Genomic DNA, 18,034 nt, shown 5'->3' on the forward strand with positions numbered 1-18,034 from the left:
TTCATATGCGGAGTATATCTTCGGGATTTAAATGGATCGTTTATCTACTGGACTTTCAACTGACGTGACATAGATAGTAAGGGGTTTCTGAAGTTGAACAGGTAGGTCGGGAAAACATCTGGTTTTGCAGTCTTCACCCCATTTTCTTATCTCTCCTGTGCCCCAAGAGAGGATGGGATCATGCTTCACCAGCCACGGGCGCCCTAAAATGATGTCCATGGATGCACCCTCCAGAACCAGAAATTGGATCTCCTCCTTGTGGAGCAATCCCACTTGGAGATAGATAGGCTCACATTTGCGATGGATACGTGCCTGGGAATGGATTGCGTTGGTTATGGGTTGGATCTGGTAGACGTGCGTCGAGGCTTCGGTGTTAAGATGGAGCTGGCGACAGAGGGCGTACGAGATGAAATTTCCAGCTGACCCGGAGTCGATGAGGGCCGTGACTGAAACAGATACAGAAGGGGTAGTTAACTGGACATTGGTGGTGAGAGGATGCATTTTTTCAATGGGAGAACTGAATACACTCACCAAAGGACGTGCTGGACGAATGGGACAGTCCAGCCTGACATGTCCTTCGGCACCACAGTACATACATAAACCCCGGGTCAGCCTCCTCTGTCGCTCAGTGATGGTGAGTCTACCAGATTCCACGATCATTGGTTCTGGTTCTGGAGGGACTGCTGGCTCTGGCGAACGGAGGAGTGCTTGGGGTGCAGATGGAAGATCGTGCTGGTAGACCCTCAGACGATCTGAACAGCGGAGGGATAGTTGGATGAATTTCTCCAACCCCATGGTATCGTCGAGGGCTGCTAGCTGTAGTCGGAGGCTGGGCTCCAGTCCGAGCCGGTAGGTGGTGAGGAGAGATCGCTCATTCCATCCGCTAGCAGCAGCCAGAGTACGGAACCGGAGCGCATAATCCTGAGTGGACATGGCTCCCTGTTTGAGATGGTATAACTGTTCTCCAGCTGCTACTTCTGCATCTGCGCGACCGAAAACCTCCTTAAAGTACTTGACGAATGCTTGAATGGAGCTGGTTACCGGCCCAGACTGTTGCCAGATGGTTTCTGCCCACCGAAGAGCCGATCCAGAGAGAAGGGAGATGATGAAAGCGATTTTGGACCGATCTGTGGGATATAATTCAGGTTGCATGGTGAATATTAGAGAACATTGTAACAGAAAACCATTGCACTCCTCCGCCCCGCCAGAGTAGGGCGCTGGTCGAGCCATGGGACTGGATGAGTGGGTGGACGGTGAAGAAGTGCTCGGTGCTGGTGGTGCTTCGGGAAGTGGAGCAGATGGTGACAAGACTCTCTTCAGCGAGTCCACCAACTCCTGAATGGGATTGTGAGTGCTCATGCTGTTGATTGTAGTGGGTCCGGTCTTCTGTTATGGGAAGCAGACGGACAAAGGAGGTGAGTGAATTATCAACGATGTTTATTTAATAACAACTGAGCACACAAGGAGAACGAAGGAGAAGTGAGTGGAGTCTGGTTGTTTGGGTGATCCTTGGTGGCAGGCTGGATGACTGATACAGAGGGAGACCGAATGCACACACCAGAGGGTTTGCGGGGAAGACAGACTGATGACAAACACAAGGCAGACAGGACACCGGGAACACTGGACAAACTAGGAGAGACAGAGAGCAGATAAGTACAATATACTGAGGTTGAAATGCTAGTGATTACCAGGAGGTGTTCACTCAGAGTCCGCTTCGTAGGAACGAGACCGGACACTGAGTGAAGTGAGGTGTGTGCTTATATAGTGACTATGAGTGATTGGGTGCAGCTGTGTGTGGTTAATACTCAGGTGACGGTGATCGTTGAGTGATGCTGGTGGAAGAGCCTGGCCAATCCGTGACATTTGAACATCTATGAACTTGTTTTCTACTGGAAAAAAACTTTGTTAAGTACTCTTCATATGTATTAATTTCCCAAGGTTCCATCATGTTACTTTGATTAAATACAGATTTTCAAAGTTGTGGTGTTCTTTTTGAATCCCCCTGTATAATATAAAGTTATTTGAACAATTCTAATTAGTGAAATACAATTCTTTATGTATCCAATTCCCCCATTGTCAATGGCAATACAGCATATAGAGTTTATCCTCTATTTTTTTTTTCCTCAAGAAAAGAGGACAGGAGGTTTTGGACTTCAAGCTGGGGTGATGCAAATACTTATAAATAGATTTAAAGCTTTGGCAACACTAAACAAGGTCTCAGAAACAGCTCTTTCAAAATTTTCCAAGCCACTTAAATGTTCAGAAAGCGATCCAATGGGCTCATTTTTTCACTGTCCTCATGCATTCAGAAAGCCTTCTCATCTACATCTCTGCAAATAAGATTAATGGAAATCCAAGAGCACCAGAGCTCTCTGGAGAAATAAACACAAACACTGTATTGTCAGCTAAATTATAAAGAAGCAGAATGGCTGTTTGGTGGTTAAATAAAATAAATCCCCTGTAAGCGTACAGAATGTTAAAGAGGAAATTCAAGTCTTTCTAACAAAATCATATGGGAAATGTCTTGTATGTGCTGTATAAAAGTTATGATATTGTGAAAGTACAGTTGAAGTCAGAATTATTAGCCCCCCTGAATTATCAGCCCCCCACCTCCCCCCTGTTTATTTTTCCCCCAATTTCTGTTTAACGGAGAGAAGATTTTTTTCAACACATTTCTAAACATAATAGTTTTAATAACTCATTTCTAATAACTGATTTCTTTAATCTTTGCCATGATGACAGTAAATAATATTTTACTAGATATGTTTCAAGACACTTCTATACAGCTTAAAGTGACATTTAAAGGCTTATTTAGGTTAATTAGGTTAAGTAGGCAGGTTAAGGTAATTGGCAAGTTATTGTATAACGATGGTTTGTTCTGTAGACTATCGAAAATATATATATAGCTTAAAGGGGCTAATAAATTTGACCTTAAAATGGTATTTAAAAAATTAAGAACTGCTTTTACTCTAGCCGAAATAAAACAAATAAGACTTTCTCCAGAAGTAAAAATTTTAGGGGTGTCAAAATTAATTGCTTCTTCGGTGCACCGTGATGCAGACACGGACAATTCGCTATCGGTTCAGCAAAAATCATAATCAGTTATTATGTACTTATGTCATTTATCCAACACAATATTTATCTCATATGTACTATGTCGCGGTAGCTTACTATGGCGAGGGAGGTGAACGCAAGTATTTACAATGCTCCAACTACTTAACGCAGAAACTGTGCACAATTTCACTGCGCGTGTGTTTGCTGGACAGTCTTTCATTGACACTTGCAGCAGAAGCTCCTATTTCACTGCGATTGAGAGAATGAAAGTAAACTCTATTTCTTCCTCTTACTGTGATCCATCTGACCTGGGCGTGACTTTTCCTTTCCTCTTGGCTGTTATAGCGATACTTCTGGATACAGACATTAGCGAGTGCCTGCAGAGTGAGTTTTCTCCACTGTGTCTATCATGGATCAGCTGTAAATGTCGCTGCCGTTTATCAGTGTCACTCATCTGTGAAGAGCACCAGCACATAAGAGCCAATCGCAGCCCTTTCTGTTGAGCGCGAGACCAATCAAAGTGGTGTGAGTAAGAACTTGCTAAACAAGGCTCAGAAAGCGAGCGAGATATTTATATTTGTTTATTTGCTATAAATGCTAGTGTTGTTTAAAAGTACAGTTTATATATCTGATTGTTTGTATTAAAGTACAAAATTATATTACAAATAGTATATAATTATAAATATATTTATACATTTTAATACAAGAATTGCTGTGCTGTGTAGAAAATATAAAACTGTGTATGGAAAGCATCGTCAATGCACCGTGATGCACCGAGATACCATATTGAACCGAATCGATTGCATGATAATTGTAACTGAACCGAACCGTGAGACCAGTGTAGGTTCACACTTCTAGAAAATGTCCTTGCTCTGTTAAATATCACAAAAAGAAAAATAAATTCAAAGGGGGGCTAATAATTCTAACTTCAACTGTATATCACAAATACACACAGAAAATCTGAATTGATTATAATCAGGTATGATGCCATAATTAAATAAGAAACATTCCTGCAAACAATAATTGTAATTATTATAGTTTATGTAAAGTATACATTTGGCAAAACATTATGTTATCAAACGTTACATGTATTAATTAATTATTAGTTAATGAATAGTTAAACGCATATTACATGCTATTAATTAATTTTACTTACTATTTGAATGTGCTATTCCACTAAAATAAAGCTTAACTTTCATGTGTATTTGTGTAAAGGTTATTTTTTTTCTAAAATGCTTTAAAAACAAAATAATTAAAATGAAACATGAATATGTTTAAAATACAAAAAAGAAGAGAAAATAAAACCAAAAAAATCCTAGAATGCAAGTGATATTAAAAATGTTTTTGTACATTACAAACTGTATTTATAATTACATATATATTATTTCATATATATTTGGATGGAGTATATTTATATATCATTATAATTGTTTTACTGACTAAAATGTGGGAAAACAATAATATCAAAATTGCTTAATTAAAGTCTAGACAAAATTGCTGATTAGCTCATCATCAGGTATGAATATGAATCAAACTATTGTTCAAACTGTTGCACAAAATAAAATAAAATAAAATAAAATAAAATAAAATAAAATAAAATAAAATAAAATAAAATAAAATAAAATAAAATAAAATAAAATAAAATAAAATAAAATAAAATAGGTTTGGCTTACCGCCCAGGTTTTGCTGAGTCTGAAGATGGGCGCACTTTGAAGGGCTGAAACTACTGACACCAAGGAGTGCAGGTTATTCAGCTCCAGCAGTTTCTATAAGAACAAAGAAAACACACTTATAAATAGGCCCACAGGGAATTGGCGTGTGCTGAAATCTGCAGATTTCCTCAGATTTTTAGTCCATCATTGGGTTCATGTATTTACTTGTGTAAATGTATATTTATTCTGTTGTTTTATGTATTTAAATTAATTTAACTAATATTTTATGATAAAATAATAGTAATATTAAAATGCTCATATGATTTATGTACAATAAGTTTGTAAAGTAATATTTTCTGTCTCTATATTATATGTGAGAATTGCTTTGTTTACCAATTAAATGGGTCTAATTGGATTTGCATTGTAAACATTAAACAAAAGTTAAAAATGTATTATATTTAATTTCATATATTAAGTTTTTAGTTATGATACTCCTAAAATCATTCCGCATAAATCCGCAGATTCTTTACAAAATTCTTAGCAGAAATAGCAAAAAATGTCCATAGATTCTGTCTGGCCCTACTTAAGGGTTAATCAACCAATTGCCATGCTTTAAGGGATTTTAAATACACAACGTGGAGCTAAAGAACCACCCACTGCACAGCAGAGGACAAACGGAAAGAACAAACAAACAAACAAATAAATAATCTCCATTTAATAGTGAAGTGCAGTAAATGTACACAGTATTTGACCTCTGTGAAGCACTTTGTATAAACCACCTTTATGGATAGCAGGAAAAAAGCAGAGCTGCGTTTTAGTTAGTACCTGACCTGTTTTATCCATTAGCATAAACGGTAGCATTGCTCTTTCAAGCTCACTATGGCACTATGTCTGCTGGAAGCAGGGTATGCCGCTTTTTCAGGTTGGGCAGGTGTTGTGGGTCAGTGTTCAACTATACAGAGTCGTTCAGCGGGTTTTCCTGTGTCGTGGTCCATTGAGTTTAAGGGGAGCATGTAGGCTGATTGAAATCGCAGCAGTCTGTATGCGTATGACTGTGTGGGTTGAGGGGTGGGAGGTTACAACTGTTGGTACCAAGATATTATGTTAAGATATAAGTTTAAATAACAGAATGGTTGTTGAATGGCAGTTGAATTTTGTTTTTAATAATGACATTAGATATTCTTCATTTTAAAAAGTCAAAACAAAATACAGCACATTTCATATCACTGTCACTGTAGATTAAACCAAAAACAAGACATTTTTAAATAATCTTTAATTATATTTTACACTTCATTCACTATATTTATTTATACAACAGTTCAGTCTGGTTCTTGAATCTGATTGGCTGATAGCCATGCAGTATTCTGAAAATAACAGCACTCGTACCGCCTCTTCACCCTTATGAATTACTCCGCCAACATACAGCGACAAGCAAAGGACACTCTTACGTTTGACAAACATTGCAGCTGTTGGACAACAATGTATTTTGAGGCTTTTTTAGTCAAGAATGTAGTTGTTTAGATTGTAACTATGCGGTTTATTCATAAGGATAGTGCCTATTTTAAATATTTATAATTTTGGAGCATCGGACTCAGTGCATCACCTGCTTGTCTGAGCAGACCAAAGAAAGTGACGGTTGACGTTCCGCCACAAAATGATGACAGAGACCACATAATAAGTCCTTAGAGGCGAAAAATAGCATTTTCTCAGCTTAAGTTTCAAATTCCAGCCGATAAAATCATTATAAATAAGGTGAATGACATTCTAAGTCGATCTCTCTCTTTTGTATTTTTTTGTGCTGTATTTATACCACAGAAACTGATTTGTGTTTGTTTTGCTTTTGCTTTTTCGGGGTTAATTATCATGAAACTGAGATAAACACTGGGAAATCTTTGAAAACTGATGATATTTCATGTCGTTCAGCCTTATAATCTTAAAATTTGAACAAAACTCGCCTGTTTTGTCATCACTTTAAACATTATTCTCGAGAATCATTCAAATACTAAAGTGACGTTGGTGAATTAGCAATGGTTTCTGCTGTTCTGACCATCAGCTGCAGATGTGAATGTATGGCAGAAGAAAGTAGTTCCTGGTACAAAAGGATTTTGAGACTATGCGGGTTTGATTTTACCTTCTTTTATATAAACGATTATGCTGTTGAACTGCGATATGGCTGTATATGGCACTGATGGGGGGCACTAAGAAACTCTACTTATCGCACTGCTACTTGTGTGATATTGCACATACATATATATATATTTATATATACACATACACACACACACACAGTATATGCCTGCACACAATATGCAGCTGATTCAGTGGTTGTCTAGTGGCATAACAAACAAAGGCAACAAATGAAGCGGTGCACCTCGCGTTCTCAAGTTATGAATTGCCATGAGATTGCATTAAGTTTTACCTTGATTTTACATTGCTTTTATGTCTCTTGTGGAAATGCGGTCCAGTGACTCAAAACCAAGAGCTCTGCATCACAAATATAACATCTTACAAATTGAGCTATCGAGCAAACGGACCACACCAGAACAATTATTCATATGTAGATAGAAAGTTGAGGCAACTGTATTAGATTACAAATTATGGACACAGTTATGGTGTTTTGTGTTATATTTTTTTGTTGTTGTTGTGCACAAAACTGCATGAAAATAATCCTTTATTCGTGAATGATATGTCCCTGTAACATCATACTGCCCTGAGACAAAAAATCTAACCAACTGTGAAGTGATATGAGAGCGGTTACTGAGAATAGTAATTATTCATTTGTTCAGTGTGAAATTGGCTATGAATCTCAGATGAGATAATATGTTCAAAGTGTTTCATTTAAGAGTAACTGTTATGACATATTTAATTGCTTTAAGGACTTTTTATATACTCTGTGTTTTTATTACAGTCATTAGTTCAGAAATGCAATGGGCTCAAATCATTTACATTTGAATCATTTAAAGATTCAAATAAGCTATTCTTGAAGTTGGAGGCAGAGAATTATAAATCATAGATTTAAAACATCGATATTAATAATAAAAAGTCATATATTGCAGGTTATTTAAACTAAGCATATGCTTGGTTCAGACTATACAATTATTAGTGTAATTTTGTCACAATTTTTTTGATGCATACTGAGTCGTTGTTATTTCTACAGTATAATTAGAGTCTGGAGCAATGACATACTGTAAAGAAACAAATTACAAATACTCAAATAACTGTGAGTAGTTTAGAGCTGTTTTGTCAAAGAGATGAAAATAGCAGAAGTGTTCTTTGTTCTGCGCATTCATTGAGCTCTATTCTTATATTCCTACAATTTACTACTACGTTGTTTAAGTTCAAGTTACTTTTCCTTGAGAACATTAGTTATGTATCAGTATTTTTACTGTTCTCATGCTCAGCATAACTGAGTACACCCCATTTTGAAAATTAATATTGTTATACATTTCTCAGCGAATATAGGTAATGTATTTTGGTGCACTTAAACAAGACAGATTTATTAAACAGATATATTTATTAAAATAATATATTAGTCACCAAACATATTTAGAAATTGAAAAATATTGCAAAACAATCACAACCTACAAACATTCAACTACATTTTTTTGCTTCTCTTGATTTTTCCTCTTTTTTTATTTGTATTTAATATTTTTACATGACATAAATTTTGTGTGTACTAGTTTTTGGACCGTTATCATAAGATTTTTTTGCTCCAGATTTGGCTTCAGTACTGAGTAATCTAATGTATATGCACGCATATAATATTGTATAGCTTACTATTAAATAAATGAATTTAAAAGAAAGATTTGTGAGGGGTGTACTTATATATGCTGAGCACTGTAGTTATAGTCAGTTATATTTCCACTGCCATGGAATCACACATCAAAGGAAACTAATGATAGCATAATAGCTAAACCAATAAAACAAAAAAAAAATGTCTCACCTTGGCAATTTTTATGAAGTGACCCAATATCTCAGCTCGTATTTTCAGGGTCTGAGCTGTCAATATCTCCCTCACTGCCCAGAAACTGACCTATGAGAAGAAAAGGTCAAATGTAAACTGAGATCCACAATCCACCAGTAGCATTTCATATTTGAAGCACATATAGATGTCAGATTTATTACAGAATGTTCAAACTATTACACACTCGTAAAAGAAAATTACAGATTAATAGGGGGGAGAGAAATCAGGAAACCTTAAAATCATTATGAAATTACTTTAAAGACACAATTTTATTAGCTTCAAAAGACTGAAAACTCTTTAGCATGAAATATCGCATCAAAACAGAATCTCCTTTTTCATTCCCTTTTTTAATTCTTGAAGTAACTGGAATTTTCTTTTGTTGATGACATTAAAAAGACTTAAATGGCAAATGTAATTGCAGAGCTCAAATGGCTGCTTATATTAATGTTCCAAGACATTTAAGCTTTGCCAAAATGAAATGCCATGTAAATAAAAATGATATTCATTTCTACAAACCTTACTGACCTTCAGAATGATGTATTCATAGACATGTTTCCAGCGGGGATAAAGGAAGTGTTGTGCATTAACAGTAAGTGTGTGTGAATCAATGAATTTATCAGAGCATTACACACATTTTGTGTGTGTGTGTGTGTGTGTGTGTGTGTGTGTGTGTGTGTGTGGCATTCAACAGAGGACACAGCCACTCCAGCCATTGCCTCTGATTACTAACCTAAAAAAATAATGTTTGTTTGTTTGTTTGTTTTGATAAAATACTAAACTTCACAATATCATCAAGACGCATATAACATTTGTAGTATACAGTGCATCCAGAAAGTATTCATAGTGCACTTTTTCCACATTTTTTTGTTACAGCCTTATTCCAAAACGGATTAAACGGAAAAAATGTCCTCAAAATTCTACACTCAATACTCCATAATGACAATGTGAAAAAAGATTTTTTGAAATTATTGTAAATTTATTAAAAATAATAATTCGTGTATGCTTATGTAATAATGTACATAAGTATTCGCAGCCTTTGCTCAATACTGAAAAAATTGAGGTGTATACATGATAGACTCTTAATCAGAGCATTGTCTTAATCATGTTAAAATCGGAGTATTGGTGTCCATGTAAACATACTCAGCGAAAGTGCCAAATGATCTCGCAAGCTGTCAAAGACATTGCATTCATCATGTTGCATGTTGCCTTTAAGTTGATTAAGTTGACATGTGCAACCATTGTATATCCAGTGTTTTGAGATGGTATGACACGTGCAGAGAGATCGCCCCTATATATTGTACAACCTTATAATCTCTCCCAAAAGCTCCGCCAGTCTCCTGCATATTCATAGTGGCTCCTTGAGCCTGTGAATTAGATAAAATAACCCAGAAATCATGGCGATGAGGCTGAATGAGCAGGAGAACAGATCGTGAGAGGCACAGTGATGTCCTAAGCATTACAGTTGTAGGATTAAATTAACCCGAGCTGCGGTTATTGTGCTGCTAGTTGGAGATTAGCAAAATTTGGGAATGGCCTTGAATGTGTTTAGATCTTTTTACAAATAAGTTTTATATAAAGTTCTATGTTTTTGACAATATTGCAAGTTCACTAAAACCTTTTTTTTTTTTTACTTGTAATATACAATAAACAGTAGTTTATAGACCTAATTCCTGCTTCTGACTACGATAAGTCCACTCTAAATGGTCATATGAAACGATCATATGCAACATCTCTCATTTATTCTCTTAGTTAAGGAGAAATCTCCACTGAAGCAGGCTTACTATGCTTAGAGGGAGAATGTGCTTTAAGCAATGGCAAAGTTATATGAAGCTTGAAGCATCAGAATTGGTACTCAGTATCGGCTGATCATCATAACAAGAACTCTGTACTCGGTATCGGCTGTAAAAATCCTGAACAAAGCATCCCTACATAAGATACAATGCGCCAGGTACATTCCCCTGCACACTTCAGATGACAAATCCACTAGAGGGCACTATCTACATTTGTGCAAATTTTGATCACACCGAACACGGTTTATGGGTTGAGAGGCGCCTCTTTTAAATGGTTTACTAACAGCCGCGAGCAAATTTGCGCACTGCTTAAGCGCCATGTACGCCTCACGTTTTAACCGCCTGCTGTGCCTCAGAGTCAACTCCTGAAAAGGCGTTACGTCAGTCGCGTGTTTTTCATTCTCCAATCAAATAAAACCAGAGGCCGGGATTCCGTTGAGGTGACTGCAGTGTTTGTGTTGACAGGACATCAATGACTTGAAGATGGAGGAGAGACTTGTGGTTGCTGTTTTGAGTTATTCGGAGCTGTATGACTTTACAAATCTTGAGTATCACAATATTATTAAATATAAATATTAATATAATATCAACAGTAACACTCTCGCTCAATACCCAGCTTATTCAGTCGTTGCCTAGCGACATAAAAAAAGAGCACCGCGCTCCTTTTTTTCTTGTCAACAAAAAAGGCTGTGAGGTGCGCCTCAAGAAAGTGGTTCCTCATACAAAATACTTTTTAACCTCTCTTGTTTGATTTTCTTCTTTATACACGATTATACCGTCGAATTGTAGTGCGATATGGCTGTATATCGTCATTGGTGGGAGAATAAGGCACTTAGCCTGTGGCTCTATGCCAACGCACGCCTATGTCCTTAATTCATACCAAAAGACTTACATTCGAGACCACATTTACTAGTAACAAAGTAACAGATAAATAACACTGCAGAATCATAAAGCTTGTAATAAATAATATGAAAGTGTAGGGCAGTATCACGTACCTGGTTGAACCTCCTTGTGAAGGCCACAACATTGGGTGAAAGGCTGTGCTTCTCCTTCTTGTTCCATCCACAGCTCGCCAACTCCTAAACAACCAAACAGTCAGTTTAACCTTTAAACAATGTTTCAAGTGACATTAAACTAGTTGTTTTTATCTACACTACTGTTTAAAACTCTGAGGTACTGAAATAATCTGTTAACAAGGCTACGTTTAAATGAAAAAAGACAAAAAAATGTACTAGAACAATTTAATTGTACTATTATTACAATTTAAATGAATCAATGTTAGTATATTTTAAAATGTGAATCATTCCTGTGATGACAGCGGTGCATTTTCAGCATTATTACTAAAGTCTTCACTGTCACATGCTTCAGAAATCATTCTAATTGAAACAAATGTGTTTGTTATTGGCCTTCTTAAATAACAAAACTATACCAACCTTTTAATAACTTGTATGATTTAGCAATAGTTTGTAAATAAATTGTAGGAATATAAGAATAGAGCTCAATGAACGCGCAGAACAAAGAACACTTCTGCTATTTTCATCGCTTTGACAAAACAGCTCTATATTGTGTCTTTATATGGTTCTAAGCCTCCTCAGATTCACAGAACTATGAGAGTAGTAACACTTTTATAGTTTTGCGCAGACTAAGAGCAGATGGAAACATTCGGAGGCATTTCAGTTTCCACATAGACTGAGTGGAGTGGAGTTTCCATGTGAATAAGCAGCTCAGTCTGGGTATTTTAGGTTTTACCAAAATATTTTAGGTCTGTTTGCTAAGTCATCACTTTAAGCCACACTTTTTGTTGGAACTGAACAGTCAGGGACTCAAGGACACAGACGTAGTGCAAAAGCTATTGTTTGGTTACTTACTACAAAAGTACTGTAAATATGGTTTTATTATTTTTTTTTTCTAATGATATATGAATAAGTTCTTTCACTTCTTGTAATTTCAGTGTTAAGTGGCACCTAAATCAGTACTAAACCCTAAGTGTGAGCGAAATAAAATGATCAAAAATAAATAAATAAAAATTCAGTCATAATTTGGAAACATATCCAGAGTAGACAATACAGCCAAGAACAGCTTAAGTTTTAGCTTTGAAAGATAGTTTTATAGTAATTTTTATCTCAAAAATTCAAGGAAAACCTTGATTCTGCATGATAGAACCACTTTAAAGCCTTTATACTTCACACATTATCTTTCATTCTGACTTTATCATTTCTATATAATGTCTGCAATCGAATACAACAGCAGACAACTACTTCATGCAAAGAGAGACTGTCTGCTCACATTACTCACACAATACTAACAATTTAGTGGTCGTTATAGAACCAACGTACATCTGAAAGCTATTAATCCAGTTGCCCGTGTCAACTTCACGAACATCTCTTTTTAGAATCCGCAATAATCCCTGAAGCATGCAGATGAAATATTGATGAATGAACGTGTGTGCATGTGGTCAAACGCAAAAATGTACTTATACTAAAGTTTCCACAGGCCAATGAAACCTAGAGCTCAACAATAACAAGACCACTCTCGATGTCAAATATGTCAAGGTTGGAAAGACTGAGTGTAACATACGAGTCCTGAATTAGTGGCTGGGAAGGTCAAACTCAGCATTTTTAAAATTAGCTCTTTTCCAGTGGGAACTCCCTCTGTAGGCAAATTAAATCAATGTGTTTCACACTCCAGTCTTCTACCTCGATAGATGTTTTGTTAAATTTCAGAAAATCAATTAACTGAACAATTTATGAGTGCAGAAAGCTGCCGCGATTCAACCATGTCTAAAGGAATGAGGGGAAGATTCATTTTGACATAAAACAAGTTCATACTCCACAAATCACATAATTTCCCTGAACACCAATTAAAGCACTTTAAGTCAAAAACTGACATTCTGTAGCAATAAAACCACTGGCAACCTGTTGAGTATAAGCAGATAAACATGACAGCGCTGTCAGCTGTACAGAAAACCCATTTTCACCCATGACTGAAGAGACTCCAGGGGGAAGAAGAGGTATTTTGCTTCTTTGCTGTTTCCTAAACCCAATCCTGAAGTCAGTAAACGTTTTGGAATGATAAGTAGGTACAAGAGAGCCAAAATACACTAACTGTGCAGTCTAAAGGATACATTCCTCATTTAGCTGGGTTTTAGTACAATAAAAAAAAACAATTATTATTATATATTAGATAATTTCCCTCTTTTTTCTTGGTTGGATACTCAAGAAGCATGGTGGAGACATAAATAAATAATCTTAGTAAATTTTTTAAATTGTGCTGTTGCCACATCTTTCAAATCAAATCATTAAGCTTGTTGTCAAATTTAATAAAAATATAAAAAACAAGTAAAAAAAAATCTCATTGTATTTTCAGCTTGCTCATGTCTTCAGTGTCACATTATCCATCAGAAATCAATTTAATATTCAAGAAATATTTATTCTTATCGATCATGTTACAAACAGTTGTGCTGATCTATGATAATAAGACTGGCCTGTCTGCAGTCCTGACCTGTCTCCAATAGAGAATGTGTGAAACATTTTGAAGCACAAAATGCGACAACGAAGACCTTGTACTGTTGCCCACCTCAAGACTTGTTTGCTGGAAGAATGGGACAAAATTACACCTGAAACACTTCATCACTTGGTGCCTATATATGCACAGTATTTATGTGAAATTTGCATGTTCTCCCCGTGTTCGCATGGGTTTGCTACGGGTGCCCTGGAATCCCCCACAGCCCAAAGACATGCGGTATAAGTGAATGGGGTATATGCACATGAACTTTTAATTTTCAGCCAGCCAGCCCGACGGCTTCTGGTCTTCCCATTACAAAATCGCCACTTACACTTACGGGCTACACAATTAATGGAAAAAAGATTGCAATCTCGATTCGACCCTACACACGATCTTAATTCAGCTTTTCTACGATTCAGCTAATTATATTTTCAAGGTCAAGTGAGGTGGGAAAACAAGTCTTCACATTGTTTTATATACTTTGCTCAGCAATGTGGACACCTCCAAATGGTGTTAAAAGTGTCACATACTGTATTTAAAAGGTATAAGTCACCCAAAAATGTAATTTATGATGTATTCACGGCCGTGAAATAACTTGTTTACCTCAGAGAGGATGCGCACGCATGCCTGCCATGTCTACTTTAGTGAACAAAACCTGCATAGGCTGTGAATAGCAGGTAATAAAGTTGTAAATAATGTTCAGTTTGTTGCACAGATCAATCATTTGGGAGCCGCAGAGTGACGGCAGCCATGACATGAACGCACGCAGCAGTGAAACTAAAAACGGCGCGCACATCATTTAAATGATCATATATTTTAGAGTTATGATTACGACAAGCGTTTGATATGATTTTTTTTTTTTGTAGTGAACACAGACTGTTGTGCATGAAAATAAATTTCCTTTTATTTTTACTAGGTCAGTATAACTACTCTAGCCTTTATAATGTAAAATGTGATGCAAGAGAGAACCTGATAATGACAAATGTCTCATTTTACCAGTAAAAAAAGTTCTAATAATGTTGTCAATGACAAATGGCAAGCATATGTCTGAAACATAATAATTCAACTATCAAACTATTCAAGAATTATAAATATTCTGATGTCATCACTTTACTGTGAATTACCAACCAGGACAAATTTAAAGTCAGTTCAAGTCTACCGTTCAATGTCTATATAAAATGTATAATTTTAACCAAAAGTATATCTACACATAAGCCTAATATTATTGTTGTTTTACCATGTTTGAGAATAACAATAATAAAAGCCTACTCATATTAAACTTTATTTTACATCTATAGAATCGTGAGAAAATCATGATCTTGATTTTAAGTAAAAAAAAAAAAAAATAGTGATTCTCATTTTAGCCAGAATCGTGCAGCCCTATCGCCATGTTTAAGATCTGTTTCTTTTAAAAATCATATATATATATATATATATATATATATATATATATATATATATATATATATATATAAAGTAGGTCTCAGACCGGACAAGAAGCACTGCATTAAATTCCATTTTCCCGTGTCATCTCTTTAAAAGATGAACATTTATTTTGAATGGAGTTTCTGCGCTCGCCTGCTGATTCAGACAGCACTAGCAGTTACACGGTCTTTTATCTCGATTTATGCTTGAACATCTAAATGAATGCTTAAGTTTATTAAACTGATTGTATTTTAATTAAATCAAGATGTCAATGCTGTAAAGGAACCTTACCAAATTTAAAATAGTCACAGAAACCTTTCCCCGAAAGTTGAAAATACACTAGCTGTGCACATTGTCCATAGTGTATGAGTGTGTGTTTAATTGAGTGTGTATGGGTGTTTCCCAGTACTGGGTTGCATCCGCTGCGTAAAACATATGCTGAAATAGTTGGTGGTTTATTCATGGCGGAAAATATGGCAGAAACTAAGCTGAAGGAAAATGAATGAATAAATATTTTAAGGATTTTAATAAAAAAATATTATGTAAATGTAATGCAAAATTATGTAAATGTAACTATGAAAATGCTTAATTCATTAAATAAACGAACAGAAACTGACTCTAAACCTTTGTACTCTATTTTATACTTATTTATATCAAATAAATGCTTGGTTACTGGCATGGTTATTGAGAAATTGTCGAAATGTTAACTATTAACGCAGCTTTGTGGAAAAACAATAAATAACTATAAACCCGTGGCCTTTTAAAAGTGATCCACTGCGAAATATCTGTGGCTGTCAGTAAGAAATGACTCCAACATAAAGAGACTCAAATCCACACTGGCTCATTAGTGCGCATGGCTCCCAGAGATGATGTCATGCTAACTAAGAACCTCAAAAATGTAGGTCAATTGGCATCATCACACTGTAATGACACTCACATTGATTACAGTAATTCACACTCAAAAAAAAGATCAAACAATCCTGACTAGCTCTTGTTCCAGTAAATGTTTTTAAAAAAGCACTGACTCATTTCTCAGAAAAAGGCAACAGATTCACACCAAGGTGACCCTAAATGGAACCAAACGATTCCAGACGTGAAGTGTTAGAAAATCAGAAAAAGAAAAGTAGCCTGTTTAGGACTGGTTAGGACTAAAAGATTCCCAAACAGTTCTCTGCTCAAATGTGATGCCTCTTTGAGTAAACTGCCTGAGAAGATCCTGAAAAAAGCCTAGCTTATACTTCTTCCTAATTATAGAGAACATTGCTCACCATAATCATATTCGCCAACCTGATTTCTCCAAGTAGGACATGTTCTTGGATTAACACCTATGTTGATCCTGGAATAACATTCCAATTAGCCAATCAGAATTAAGAGATTCGTTTACCGTTTATGTTAAGTATAGGTTTACGGTTAAGTTTATGCACTTCTACATGATTGTTATCCAGCTATTCCTCTGATTTTGGAAATAATTTACAGTTATGGTTGGTTTAGGGGGTAAGGAACAGGTATGGATTACATTTTCGAACAAAAATGATGTTCCATCATCAACATAGATGTTAATCCAGGATTGCATCATACTTGGCAAAATCATAACACGCTAACCATATTAACCATACTACAACATGCTACATGCTACAACAGCTCATCTTTCCTATGCTTCTTTGTCCTCCAGGGAATTTGGTATTGATGAAGCGGTAATTTGTAAACATTATCATTCAAGTAACTACGGTCAGACAAACAAAAATATTGTGTTGTAAATGCACTTTAGATATTTATAGTAATGTTAAATAATGAAAATAGGTTAATCCATCAGACACATCTTCTCATGAACACATCTCCTGCTATACATCCTGGGGCTAAAAGAAAAATCCCAAGTGTCCCAATTGTATGCTCAATTCTTTCCAACATGGCTGGAAAACTCATTGATGTATGATGGCGTTCACCTGTGCCTGGTTTGCTTCTCATCTCATCACATTTTACAGTTTTGATTTTCATTTGTCAATATTGATTCTGTTATATTTAACTGTTAAATGTTTCCTGCATCAAGTTTCATTTATGCGCTGGTTTGTTTCCTTTGTTTGATTAATAAAATGTAATCAAATGACTCATAAACAAATCAACCTCTTAAACTTTGAGAGCAAAAATGTATCATGCTGACTAATATATAGTAACGCCTAGGTATGGGACGATAACCGGTTTTAAGATTTACCGTGATTTGGAAAAAATTCCGAAAATTTTCTGTTATACTGTTTCTGTAATGTGTTTTTTACACCCCTGTGGATATAATTTCAGGCTTGACCTTATATGTATAAGCAATATAATTATGAGTACATCTCCTAGTCTTTTATTGTTAAAAAACTGTATATTATTATTATTTTACACAAATTATATTTGTATGTGTATTTACGGGACAAATTGTCATAAAAGACTACCACTATACCTAAAGTATGTTTTACTGTCTTTGCTCTTGAATCACACATTCAGACAACTTTAATTATAATGAAACAATTACTGTAAATCTAATTTCTATTGTTTTTGTGTTTTTACTTTACTCTTATATAAACAATAGCATGAAATTTTGATACAGTATAAAAGGCGTGTAATGCAAAATGTTTAGGATACACTAATATTAGATTGATCAACTT

At 35.6% G+C, this 18,034-nt stretch overlaps 1 protein-coding gene across 1 annotated transcript in view; it reads right to left on the reverse strand.

Moving 5' to 3' along the window:
* Positions 1–18,034, reverse strand: part of ralgps1 (Ral GEF with PH domain and SH3 binding motif 1) — a 218,384-nt gene that overhangs the window by 173,493 nt on the left and 26,857 nt on the right. The window contains exons 6-8 of the mRNA XM_056463269.1: positions 11,456–11,539; positions 8,650–8,739; positions 4,728–4,820 (exon numbers count right to left, since the gene is read on the reverse strand). Coding sequence (XP_056319244.1) covers positions 4,728–4,820; positions 8,650–8,739; positions 11,456–11,539 — 267 coding nt within the window. The remainder of the gene's footprint in view (positions 1–4,727; positions 4,821–8,649; positions 8,740–11,455; positions 11,540–18,034) is intronic.

This window comes from Danio aesculapii, chromosome 8, assembly GCF_903798145.1.
Source record: "Danio aesculapii chromosome 8, fDanAes4.1, whole genome shotgun sequence".
Classification (NCBI taxonomy): domain Eukaryota; kingdom Metazoa; phylum Chordata; class Actinopteri; order Cypriniformes; family Danionidae; genus Danio; species Danio aesculapii.